The sequence below is a fragment of the Alosa alosa genome, chromosome 2, assembly GCF_017589495.1.
Source record: "Alosa alosa isolate M-15738 ecotype Scorff River chromosome 2, AALO_Geno_1.1, whole genome shotgun sequence".
Taxonomy (NCBI): Eukaryota; Metazoa; Chordata; class Actinopteri; order Clupeiformes; family Clupeidae; genus Alosa; species Alosa alosa.
This window is the reverse complement of record NC_063190.1, coordinates 28,398,425-28,410,077: the sequence shown is the minus strand read 5'-3', so window position 1 is coordinate 28,410,077 and position 11,653 is coordinate 28,398,425. Positions and strand designations below refer to the sequence as shown.

General features: G+C 43.6%; 2 protein-coding genes across 2 annotated transcripts in view; both read left to right on the top strand.

Moving 5' to 3' along the window:
* Positions 1 to 2,943, top strand: LOC125291287 (lipocalin-like). Its single transcript, XM_048237966.1, has 6 exons — positions 1 to 216; positions 540 to 679; positions 1,382 to 1,461; positions 1,702 to 1,815; positions 2,469 to 2,570; positions 2,653 to 2,943. Exons 1-6 carry the CDS (start codon positions 103 to 105, stop codon positions 2,655 to 2,657), a joined length of 555 nt encoding a protein of 184 aa, XP_048093923.1. The 5' UTR covers positions 1 to 102; the 3' UTR covers positions 2,658 to 2,943.
* A 6,066-nt stretch (positions 2,944 to 9,009) lies between these two features.
* jam3b (junctional adhesion molecule 3b) overlaps positions 9,010 to 11,653 on the top strand; it is a 25,061-nt gene continuing 22,417 nt past the window's right edge. Inside the window, exon 1 of the mRNA XM_048238096.1 lies at positions 9,010 to 9,098. Coding sequence (XP_048094053.1) covers positions 9,047 to 9,098 — 52 coding nt within the window. The 5' untranslated portion in view covers positions 9,010 to 9,046. The remainder of the gene's footprint in view (positions 9,099 to 11,653) is intronic.

Here is an 11,653-nt window from a genome sequence, read left to right as displayed (position 1 = left end):
CATGCTTTATAAAGGGGCAGAGTGAGAGGCAGTGTGAGTTTACCAGTATAATAGTCTCCCTCATACACACACCAACTTTTTGGGAAATAACCTCCAATAGCTATGGCGACTGTTTCCACGACAACCACCTTGGGTGTGTTGGGATTTATTTTGTTGACATTTATGTCCATCAGCAATGGGGAGATCCTGCCTCAAGCGGACTTTAATCTCCAAGGGGTGAGCAATCAGACACACACACACATACACACAAAACACACACACACACACACACACACACGCTATATAGATAGTATAGATAGACCATGTGGGATAGTATGATCGAACATTTGTTTATGTCATTTTACTATGTTAATCACTTACCTTACTGGCTGCTTCCTGCATATGTTTGCCATGTTACCTGTTTGGTTGATTTTGTGCAGATGTTTGGTAAATGGTATCTGATTGATTGATTTAATGCAGATGTCTGGAAAATGGTTCCTGATTGGTTGTTTTTGTGCAGATGTCTGGGAAATGGTACCTGATTAGTTGTTTTTGTACAGATGTCAGGTAAATGGTACCTGATTGGCTTTGCCACTAATGCCCCCTGGTTCGTGGCCCGTAAGAACATCATGAAGATGAGCACGGTCCAGATGACGCCTATGGCCAACGGAGGACTGACCATCGACCACTCCAGCATCAAGTAAGAACGATGAGATTGGTGAGAGCTGCAATAGACAGTAACGGAATGAACAGCCTGTCTGGCGAATGGGAGCTCTATTCCCGAGCATTTGGGAAGATTGACATGCACACACATCCAGCAAAGTGAACGTCATTGTGTGCAAGCAAGAAGACAAGTTTTGAAGACTATGCATACTTAAAATGATTATTATAGTTGAAGGCACAAATTATTTTGAACGATACCAAATGTAGAGTATTGACATCTATAAGAGGAAGGTAGCGTACACAATAAGTATAGTGACATCATCAGTCAATGTTACGTAAGGATTTAGAAGACAGACCTCTTTTTTTAATAAAAATTCTACAATTTATAATCAATATTATTCACCTTACAGTGAAAATCAAACGCAGTCATAAAAAGGGGGAGGGAGGGTTCTTGCCAAATATCTTTTAGGTTGCAATTGTTGTTACACCTTAAGACTAATTTGTTTGAAATTGGGTAAATACCTTTTGCATGCCATTATGGACGAGTCTGTACAAAATGTATTATTATTTGTGTGTTAGTGTGTTTGCGTTCATGCAGATGTGAATGTGTGCTTGCCTGTGTCTGCGTGCATGTGCATGTGTGTTTGTGTGTATGTGTGTGTGTGTGTGATTGTGCGTGTATGAGTGTGTTTGTGTGTATTTGTGTAACTACGTCATCTGTTCATCACTTTCACTACAGCGCCGATGGCTCCAGCTTCAAAATTACCCACAATGCAAAGCCCTCTAACATGCCAGGCCGATTCACCTTCAGAAGCGACCGTGAGTCCCTCCCACTCTTTACCCTAATCAGCCAATCAGACGCTTCCTCCTTTTCCTGTGTGATCATTGGTAGATGTTTAGATTAGATTAGATTCAACTTTATTGTCATTGTGCAAGTATAGAGTACAAGTATAGAGACAACCAAATACAGTTTGCCTTTGTTATGGAGTTCCACATTACACATCAAATCATATAAATCTGTCTGTCTGTTTATCTGTCTGTCTGCCTGTCTCCCTCTAGGGGCAGAGGGTGACAATGACATGCGGGTCGTCCAGGTCAACTATGATGAGTTTGCACTGATACACACCATCAAGACAAAATCAGGAGCCGTCACCATTCTCAACAAACTCTACGGTATGAAGAAGTGTGTGTGCTTACGCGTGCATATTCAGATATATATATATATAGATAGATAGATAGATAACTGGATAGATGGATAGATAGATAGATAGATAACTGGATAGATGGATAGATAGATAGATAGATAGATAACTAGATAGATGGATAGATGGATAGATAGATAACTGGATAGATGGATAGATAGATAGATAACTGGATAGATGGATAGATAACTGGATAGATGGATAGATAGATAACTGGATAGATGGATAGATAGATAGATAGATAGATAACTGGATAGATGGATAGATAGATAGATAGATATAGATAACTGGATAGACAGATAGATAGATAGATAGATAGATAGACAGATAGATGGATAGATAGATAGATAGATAGATAGATAGATAGATAGATAGATAACTGGATAGATAGATAACTGGATAACTGTCTCTGTTTCTGTCTTACTCTTTCTTTCCTGCCCACTCCCTCTTTCTCTCTGTCTCTCCCCCTTTCTCTCTTCCTTCCCTGTCTCTCTTTCTGTCTCCCTCCCTCCCTCCATCCCTCCCTCTCTCCCTGTCTCCCTCCCTCCCTCCCTCCCTCTCTCCCTCCCTCTCTCCCTCCCTCCCTCTCTCTCTCTCTTTCATCATCGCTTTTCTCTCCTTCAGGTAGAACATCTGATCAAAGTGCTGATGTTCTTCAGAGATTCCGCAGCTGGTCTCTGGAGTGTGGCATACTACCTGAGAACATTGTAATTTTTCCTAAGAATGGTATGTATGTGTGTGTGTGTGTGCACATATAAGTGTACGCATTTCCGAGTATAAATGTTATTTTTCCCCTTTTTCTCCACAGACTGATCATCTGGACTGGATCTCTCTCTTTCTCTCTCTCTTTCTCACTCACATACACACACACACACACACTCCAACCCCCACTACCCCCTTCTCCCCCACACACACTTCCATTTGCAACTTCCTGGTGGTAACGACAAGGAAAACGACTCCCCCCCCCCCCCACACACACACACATACAGTCTCTGCCCTCCTCTCTGACTCCATATTTCTCTCTCCTCTGCGCTACTCTCCCTGACTCCATATGTATCTATTTGTGCCTCCTTATTAAAAACAGCATGAATCATTAAAACCCTTTGACTCTGTGATCTATATGTGTGTGTGTGTGTGTGAGGGAGAGAGAGAGAGAGAGAGAGAGTACATCAGGGTTCTCCAACAGCTTACCAAGTGTGCACACAGGTATGCATGTGCTGGGTGCACTGAAACGCAGAGGTCACTGTTCCTACATGAGACATGAGCTCAGAGCTTTGATGGCAGAGGGGCAGAAGCTTTTCAGGAGTCTGGAACAGTGGGCCTTGAAGGACCTCTAGCAGCCTCCAGGGGGCGCCGGGGTGAGGAGGTGATGGTCAGGGGACATGAGTCATTGATGTTTGTGGCCCAGTGCAGGCACCAAGTTTTGTAAATGGAATAGGCTAAATGCCAGCACCAAGTCCATAGTGTTTCAAAGTGATCCAGTTCAAGTGTGTGTGTGTGTGTGTGTGTGTGTGTGTGTTGAATGTTTCAAAGTGATCCACTGCAGGCCGACCTGCAGTCTTCAGAAAGCACAGTGTGGCACACACACACACACACACACACACACACACACCTCGTATACACAGCACAGCCACAACCCATGGTGGCTGGAGGTCTGCTTTCTGAAGACTGCAGGCCAGTCTGGACTGGATCACTTTGAAACACACACACACACACACACACACACACACACACACACACTTTTAACACGCCTATTAAATGTGTGTGTGTGTGTGTTGTAACTGTGTATTCAAGGTTTTTTTTAGTTGTCTATGGGCTGTATTTTGGGCTCCAGCGCATGGAGTAAAGCTCGTTATTCACCTGCGCAAAGCTTAATTCGGTATTTTGCACGTTTATTTTTTAAACATTGCGACCAGGGGTGTGGCAATTAACAACCTAGGGAGGGGCCTGGCACGTTGTCTAAAAATCGCTATCATAAACCACCTAAACCTGGTCAGAAGTCAATGGCGAGTTGTTCATAAGCTATTTTAAGAGCGCATGTCAACAGTCATATTGGCAGGTGCACGCACCATCCTTCTATCATTCATCAACGCACACCAGCGCACGTCCATGCAAAGCATTACAAATTACAATGGGAAACATAATTAGAATAAAGATATTACGAAATACTGTACATCCCATGATGAGTAGTTATTCACCTTTGCAAATTGGTAATGACGGTTAAAAGTGATTAGGGGAGAGGCGAGAGACACGTATAGAGCACAGCTGAAGATGCACTGTCACGAGATATAAGCAACTCCTCTGCAGGATAAATGTTGTTTTATTCAGTCATTTGAGCAATATTAGGGTAAGTGTTGCTTTTTCCAGCCTATGTTTTCGATGGTAACCCATTGTCAGTCAATAGTGAAAGTAACTGCATATAACTGTCTTCGTTGACTGACACCTTGGTGAAGTTAGTTTCACTGTGCCAATGAGTTCAAATAATAGATGAGTGCAAATGCGTGAAGGCTATGCTAGGTTTTAGTAATGCATGGTTTAAGAATGACTATTTCATACGGTCTCGCAAGCAACCTCCTTCAAATGCGCCATTGAATGCCAAAATACCGATGCATTTATTTGACATATCGCGCTTTGCGCCGTTAAAGGGAATGCCAGATGTCATTCTCATTGGTTTAAAATGATGTTACGCCCCAAACACACCCATATGACTGATTAAAAAACCTAGGAACACCTTGTTGCGCCATGCGCTCCACTTTTGATAACGAAACCCCTCCCAATGTGAACTGGACATCCTACTAAATTTGAATAGACTTTTGACGAGTGATGATGCACTTTACAATGTCATGATAGGGCCCTACATGTTATGGCAAGTGGACATATGTGTTATGTGAAGAGTGTGTTAGAGGCTTCTGAGATCCAGCTCCTCATTGTCTATATGTGTTAGAGGTGTGTGTTGCGTGTATATCCATCTGATGGAGTGATCAGATTTCACATGAACTGACCAGATTGCACTCAAATGGAAAATGCAATACAAGCAACTCACCACCAGGGGGTGATGGTGTACACACACACACACACACACACACACATACACAAACTCTCTCTCACACACACACACACACACACACACACATAGGCGTATTACATGCATCCCTAAGTGCAAGGCACACTCTCTAACACATATTGTGAAACATGAATTGGTCAAATGGACAAATAGCTGGCACAGACACAAACACACACACACACACGCACGCACACACTTACACACACACACACACATACACACACACACAGGTGCTTTATAGGGGAGCATCTGCATGGTTGGCGATAGTCCAAACTTCAAGTGGTCACAGATGTTTTCTCTCTCTCTCTCTCTCTCTCTCTCTCTCTGTCTATTTATCTCTACTCAATCAATCCCTCCCCTCTCTTCTCTCCTTTTCAGCCTCTCCCCCAATCTCTCTCTCTCTCTCTCTCCATTCCATTTCAATGTCAGTTTAAATGAATGACCTTTACTGACAATAGCTTTTGCATTTCCAAAGTGAAACATTTCAACGCAAACACAATACATGTATCTCTCTCTCTCTCTCTCTCTCTCTGTCTTCCCACCTGTTCTCTAAGGATAGGAGGGTGGGTCTACCACTCCCTCCACAGCTGAGCTATGTATGTGTGTGTGTGTGTGCGTGTGCGTGTGCGTGTGCGTGTGTGTGTGCGTGTGTGTGTGTGTGTGTGCGTGTGTATGTGTGTGTGTGTGTGTGTGTGTGTGTGTGTGTCAGCTGCAGATGAGATCAGAGCAGAATAGGAGGGAGAGGGTTATCTTTGGCTGGAATGTGGGCAAAAGTGAGTGTTTGCTATTTGAGTGCTGTGTGTGTGTGTGTGTGTGTGTGTGTGTGTGTGTGTGTGTGTGTGTGTGTGTGTGTGTGTGTGTGTGTGTTTAAAATAAAACTGAATCAAAGTATGCAAGTATGTGTGTGTGTATGTCTCTGTCTGTTTGTGTGTGTGTGTTTAAAATAAAATTGAATAAAAATGTGTGTGTGTGTGTGTGTGTGTGTGTGTGTGTGTGTGTATGTGTGTGTGTGTGTGTGTGTGTGTGTGTGTGTGTGTGTGTGTGTGTGTGTGTGTGTGTGTGTGTGTGTGTGTGTGTGTGTGTGTGTGTGTGTGTGTGTGTGTGTGTGTGTGTCTGTCTGTTTGTGTGTGTGTGTTTAAAATAAAATTGAATAAAATGTGTGTGTGTGTGTGTGTGTGTGTGTGTGTATGTGTGTGTGTGTGTGTGTGTGTGTGTGTGTGTGTATGTGTGTATGTGTGTGTGTGTGTGTGTGTGTGTGTGAGTGTATGTGTGTGTGTGTGTGTGTGTGTGTGTGTATGTGTGTGTATGTGTATGTGTGTGTGTGTGTGTGTGTGTGTGTGTGTGTGTGTGTGTGTGTGTGTGTGTGCTCCGTTACTCTCGTAGGCAGGGATCTTGAGGAAAGACTGGACAGATGGAGGGTGTGCTCAGGAGAGAAAGATAAGAAAGGATGAAAGATAGAGCGAGTGTTAGACAGATAAGGAGAGGGAATCTTTGGAGGCAATCCCCTCCGCTGACGACCTAAGAGGGTCAAGGGACAGGTGTGTGTGTGTGTGTGTGTGTGTGTGGGGGGAGAGAAAGAGAGAGAGAAGGAGGAATGAAGGAGGGAGATAACAGAGTGGCAGACAGAGGGATGCATGAGATAAAGAGGAGAAGGAGTAATAGACAGGTCAATGCTAAAAACAGAACAGGTCAGCGCCAGATCAGGGCCAGAAGCAGGCCAGATCAGGGCCAAAAGCAGGCCAGTTCAGGGCCAAAAGCAGGCCAGATCAGGGCCAGAAGCTGGTCATATCAGGGCCAAGAGCAGGCCATATCAGGGGCAAAAGCAGGCCTTATCAGGGCCAAAAGCAGGCCAGTTCAGGGCCCTGAGACTGCTGCACTTGGCAGGCAGTGAGTCAAATACAAATGGAACGAACAGAAGTACAGAAGTGCGTTATTATGCTATGATGATGTGCTGTGCATGCTCTGTGGTCTGGAGTGATTGGCCTGACGGGGTCGAGGCAGTGTAACGTGTCTGAGTAGGTCTAGGGCACGGAGAAGGGGAAATAGTTTTGTTTGTCCTATAATATCTCTCACACATGAGAGTTGGGCCAAACAATGAGCTCAGTCATTCATGCAACAGTGATTGGAGGGGAGAAATACAGAGGCCACAGGGAAAGAGAGAGAGAGATGGAAAGAGAGAGAGAGAGAGAGAGAGAGAGAGAGAGAGAGAGAGATGGAGAGGGGGGCAGAAAGAGAAAAAGTGAGAGTTGGCAGATAGGCTCCAAGGTAAAAATCCTGGAAAAGCACACATTTCCTATTCAAGCATGAAAGACAATTCTCTGTCTCTCTCTTTCTCTCTCCTCTCTCTTGCTCTCTCTCTCTATCTCCATCTCTCTCCCTCTCTGTTCCCCCTCTCTGTTCTCCCCGCTCTCTATGAGAAGAATGAAAACTGACATCCCCCAACAGCACAATCTGACCAAACCATTTTTAGATCTTTTAGAAAGTTTCCACCTCCAGCTCTGCCGGTTAAGCATCTCCCTTTTTCTGCCTCTTCCACCCCCCTCCTCTCTCTCTCCTATCTGCAGGCTTGGTAAATAAAGTTTGCATGTCCAGCTTTTGTAGTGAAGTGTGTCTTCACTTGAATTCAAAAGGTTCCTTTACCTCACTGCTCATCACCAGAAGCGTTCAGGAACACACACTACACACATCTACTCCACCACCTTGTGACAGTGCTTACTACGCCATACACCTAGGCTACTACTAAACTACACACACTTACACTACGCCATACACCTAGGCTACTACTAAACTACACACACTTACACTACGCCATACACCTAGGCTACTACTAAACTACACACACTTACACTACGCCATACACCTAGGCTACTACTAAACTACACACACTTACACTATGCCATACACCTAGGCTACTACTAAACTACACACACTTACACTACGCCATACACCTAGGCTACTACTAAACTACACACACTTACACTATGCCATACACCTAGGCTACTACTAAACTACACACACTTACACTATGCCATACACCTATAGGCTACTACTAAACTACACACTTACACTACACCATACACCTAGGCTACTACTAAACTACACACACTTACACTACACTTACACTACACCATACACCTAGGCTACTACTAAACTACACACACTTACACTACACCATACACCTAGGCTACTACTAAACTACACACTTACACTATGCCATACACCTAGGCTACTAGACTACTCTAAGCTACACACTTACACCACGCCATACACGTAGGCCTCTCCTAAATTCCACAGATTCCCTCTGTGTTCTGCTCCCATAGAGACTCACTCAATGTACCAGGTTAGTTCCCCTCTCACTCTTGCTGATGATAAACTACTCTGACATCCATTTCCCAATACAACAAGTAGACTGACAACTCCCCTCTCCATCCATATATATCTCTCTCTCCGTGCATCTCTCTCTATCCATCACTCTCTCTCTCTCTATCCCAGGATGTGGGCTACCCTTTCTTCCCAGAAGAGTGCAGAGTGGCTTTTGTCTTCTGTTCACCACTAAACAAAAGCTCACATCATCTTTGTTTAAAGATTTAAGCTGCTCAACACTCTTATCTATTATTGAGTGTGTGTGTGTGAGAGAGAGAGGGAGAGAGAGAGAGAGAAAGAGAGAGAGAGACTGTAAGCACTGTAAGATTTATTTACAGTCACATACATGGGGGGTTCAGTCAAAACCTGGCTGGTCAAGGCTGACCTCTCTCCTGACCCCCACAACCACACACACACACACACACACACACTCATGATTATAATGCAGGCATATGTGTGGGTGATACTTGTACACTACTCTGACGCCACGAATTCATTTTATTTTCAAATTTCCCGAGAAAATAATAATGATAAAAAAAACAATTGTGGTTTGAGGAAAACATATCTTTCCTTCAGTTTTCCCGTCGTTATGAAGACTTAGTGACTCCATGCGGATTATAATCTCTCGCTCTCGTATCGTCGATCATCTCTGACGTCTTACTATGATACTGCCATATTTCGCATCTGGCAAACATCTCTCTATCTCTCTCCATCCCCCTCTCCACCGCTTGGATTTGCGCATGTCCGATCTACTAAGCGCAAATCTGTCTCCAAAATGGCTACCGCTAGCCTCCTCCGAAGGGTCCTCGTCCTGCTGACGTTGTTTTGTAAGTTTAGCTTTTATATATTATTTTTTATTCACGTCTTTCTGAGCAGGTAATGTTTCCTGTGCTCGCTCGCTCGCGTGCATCGTGTGGTGGTTTGCTGACTCGGATCCATCCATGATGTTGTTCTCAACAGTTGCGCCTCACAGCAAAGTATCCCAACTCCTCGCGCGTCTCTTGGAATAGAGGCACCGTTACTTTATGAAACATGTTGATAAAATGCCTCATGTTGTGAATGCCTTTCTCCGGCGTTTTTTCAACTTTTAGTGCTTTGAAAGTTATTGATAGCAGTTGTTAGACATATTCACATATTTAATTTAGTAGGCTAAGTCACCGGATATAACCGTGGAATACGGTTGGAGACTTACTTTTTAAAGTGTAAAGATGAAACGCCGTGTTTTTCAGAAGTAATACCTAGACGTTTGACTCTCGTTTTTGTAGTGATGACAGTAGTTCTCTAAATACACCTTTGTTAAATGTTGTGGGAGATTTTGAGTGATGCAGTTGGTGTTACGGAAAAGCTTTGTTGAAGGCTGTTAAACCTGAATCAAAGTTGTTTTCAAGAGTTTCTCTATATCGAGCTTCAATTAGGCCATTCACACCCAACCGTGGTTTGGGTAGCTGGACTTGTGTAAGATGCAAATCTGTTTTGAGTTAACGTTAATGTGGATGAGATGAGAGCAGGAGCAACATTTTTGTAAAATAACTATTTTGTTTGTTAAAGCGTGTAGTAAATTAAATATTTGCCTTAGATGAAGATTGCTAGGCTATAATGTTTTTTGTCCAAGTGGAAATTGTTTATGGTCGCCTGCTTGGCTTCAAAACTAAATTTCGCATATATGCTAATGATAATGTCAAATATTACTTTTAATTCCGTGTTAGAATCTAATTTAGGCCTACTTCAGATGTTGGCTTGTGATAACTGAAACGTTAGTAGCCTATCCTAAGTCAATGCAATAGGATTAAGAATCGGGGGCTATGGTGCAGACAGCAGAAACCTTTCTGTTGAAAACGTAAATGTGGATTTAATTTAATTATGACCGAGGTTCATTCCGACCCAAGCTAACGCTAGAGGCAAATAGAATAATTTGTACCACGTTCAGCGCTGCCTGCTAGTGTTCCCAAAGATGGAAGAGTTTAGGAGCGGAGTTTAGGTAATCAAAAGCCCGTAGTGCTTCAGCTTATAAATGACCATGGTTCCGATGGCTGGACTGATCGGGTGTCTTGTTTGGCAGCGTTCGCTCTCTGAAATGCAATTTAATTGGTTTAAATTTTATCTCAATTTAATTGTTTTAAATCGTGGTCTAAAAAACAGTATGTGTGGAATTATAATTATATATGGTCTGATTGGAATGACAGAGGGTATGTTCAGTTCGGCGAGGAATTCAAAGCGCTGCGTTGTCTAGTAGCCTATTCGTAAATCTTTTTTAAGCCGAAGATTTGGGTGTCTCCGATACCCCTCCATTCGGGTTAGCTGGTTAATTAGGGCACACACACAAACACACACACACACACACAGAGAGAGAGAGAGAGCGGGAGTAACGGACGAGCGGACAAATAAAGGCTGAAGCGCTTGTTCTCCAGTCAGCGATGTGTGAGCTGATAGCATTATGGTTTGCTGCCGCTTTTCGTGTGTGTTTGTGTAAAGTTCATTCTGTTTGGGAGTTAAAGATGACTATGCCGGATGAATCATGTCAGATGATGACCAAAATCCAGGCTATGCAGTCTTGTTAAAATTCTCACATAGTGAGGGAGGGAAAGAGACACACAAACAGAGAGAGAGAGAGAGGTAGAGAGAGTTGTCACGTTGTGTACGTTGTCCTCTGGTTATTATTTCAATTATTATTTTAATAAAAATGCATCAGATAGATGGATAGATAGATAGATAGATAGATAGATGTGTTTGTGTAACTTGCAACTAAATCTTACTACTAATTACTAAAGTATTGCTGTCACTGCTAGTGCTCTGACCGGGCTACTATTACTAACACTTGGTGTGTTGTGGTGCATTTAAGAGGAGATGTGTGTGTGTGTGTGTGTGTGTGTGTGTGTGTGTGTGTGTGTGTGTGGTGGGGGGTGACCAGACATGGGGTTCACGTTCCAGGAGTGACCAACATTCTCTGCATGTCACCCAGTGTGTGTGCATGTGTGTGTGTGTGTGTAGGAGTTTTTTTGGGTGTGTATGGGTGTGAGCCGCATCCCGGAAATGCTTCACTGACTCAGGCAGACCCACACACACTCTGATAGACTCTGAATGGTTCCCGTATCCCGAGGGTCTAGGCAGGTCAGTTGAACTCTAATGGTTGTTTGTCAATGTGGTTACGAAAGATTGTACAGTAATTCTGTGCCAGATACAAAGACGTTGATATGCAAACTTGTGTGTGTGTCTGTGTGTGTGTGTGTGTGTGTGTGTGTGTGTGTGTGTGTGTGTGTGTGTGTGTGTGTGTGTGTGTGTGTGTGTGTCGGTGTGTGTGTGTGTGATGGAGAGTATGCGTATGACTAGCAACACAGAAATATCTTGCCCACCCTCTGTCCCCACCTCACACAAGCATGTGCGC

Coding starts and splice junctions, on each gene's coding strand:
- LOC125291287 (XM_048237966.1), top strand. CDS start 103: ATGGCGACTGTTTCCACGACAACCACCTTGGGTGTGTTGGGATTTATT. Junction 217..539: donor CGGACTTTAATCTCCAAGGG/GTGAGCAATCAG, acceptor GTTTTTGTACAG/ATGTCAGGTAAATGGTACCT. Junction 1,816..2,468: donor CATTCTCAACAAACTCTACG/GTATGAAGAAGT, acceptor TCTCTCCTTCAG/GTAGAACATCTGATCAAAGT.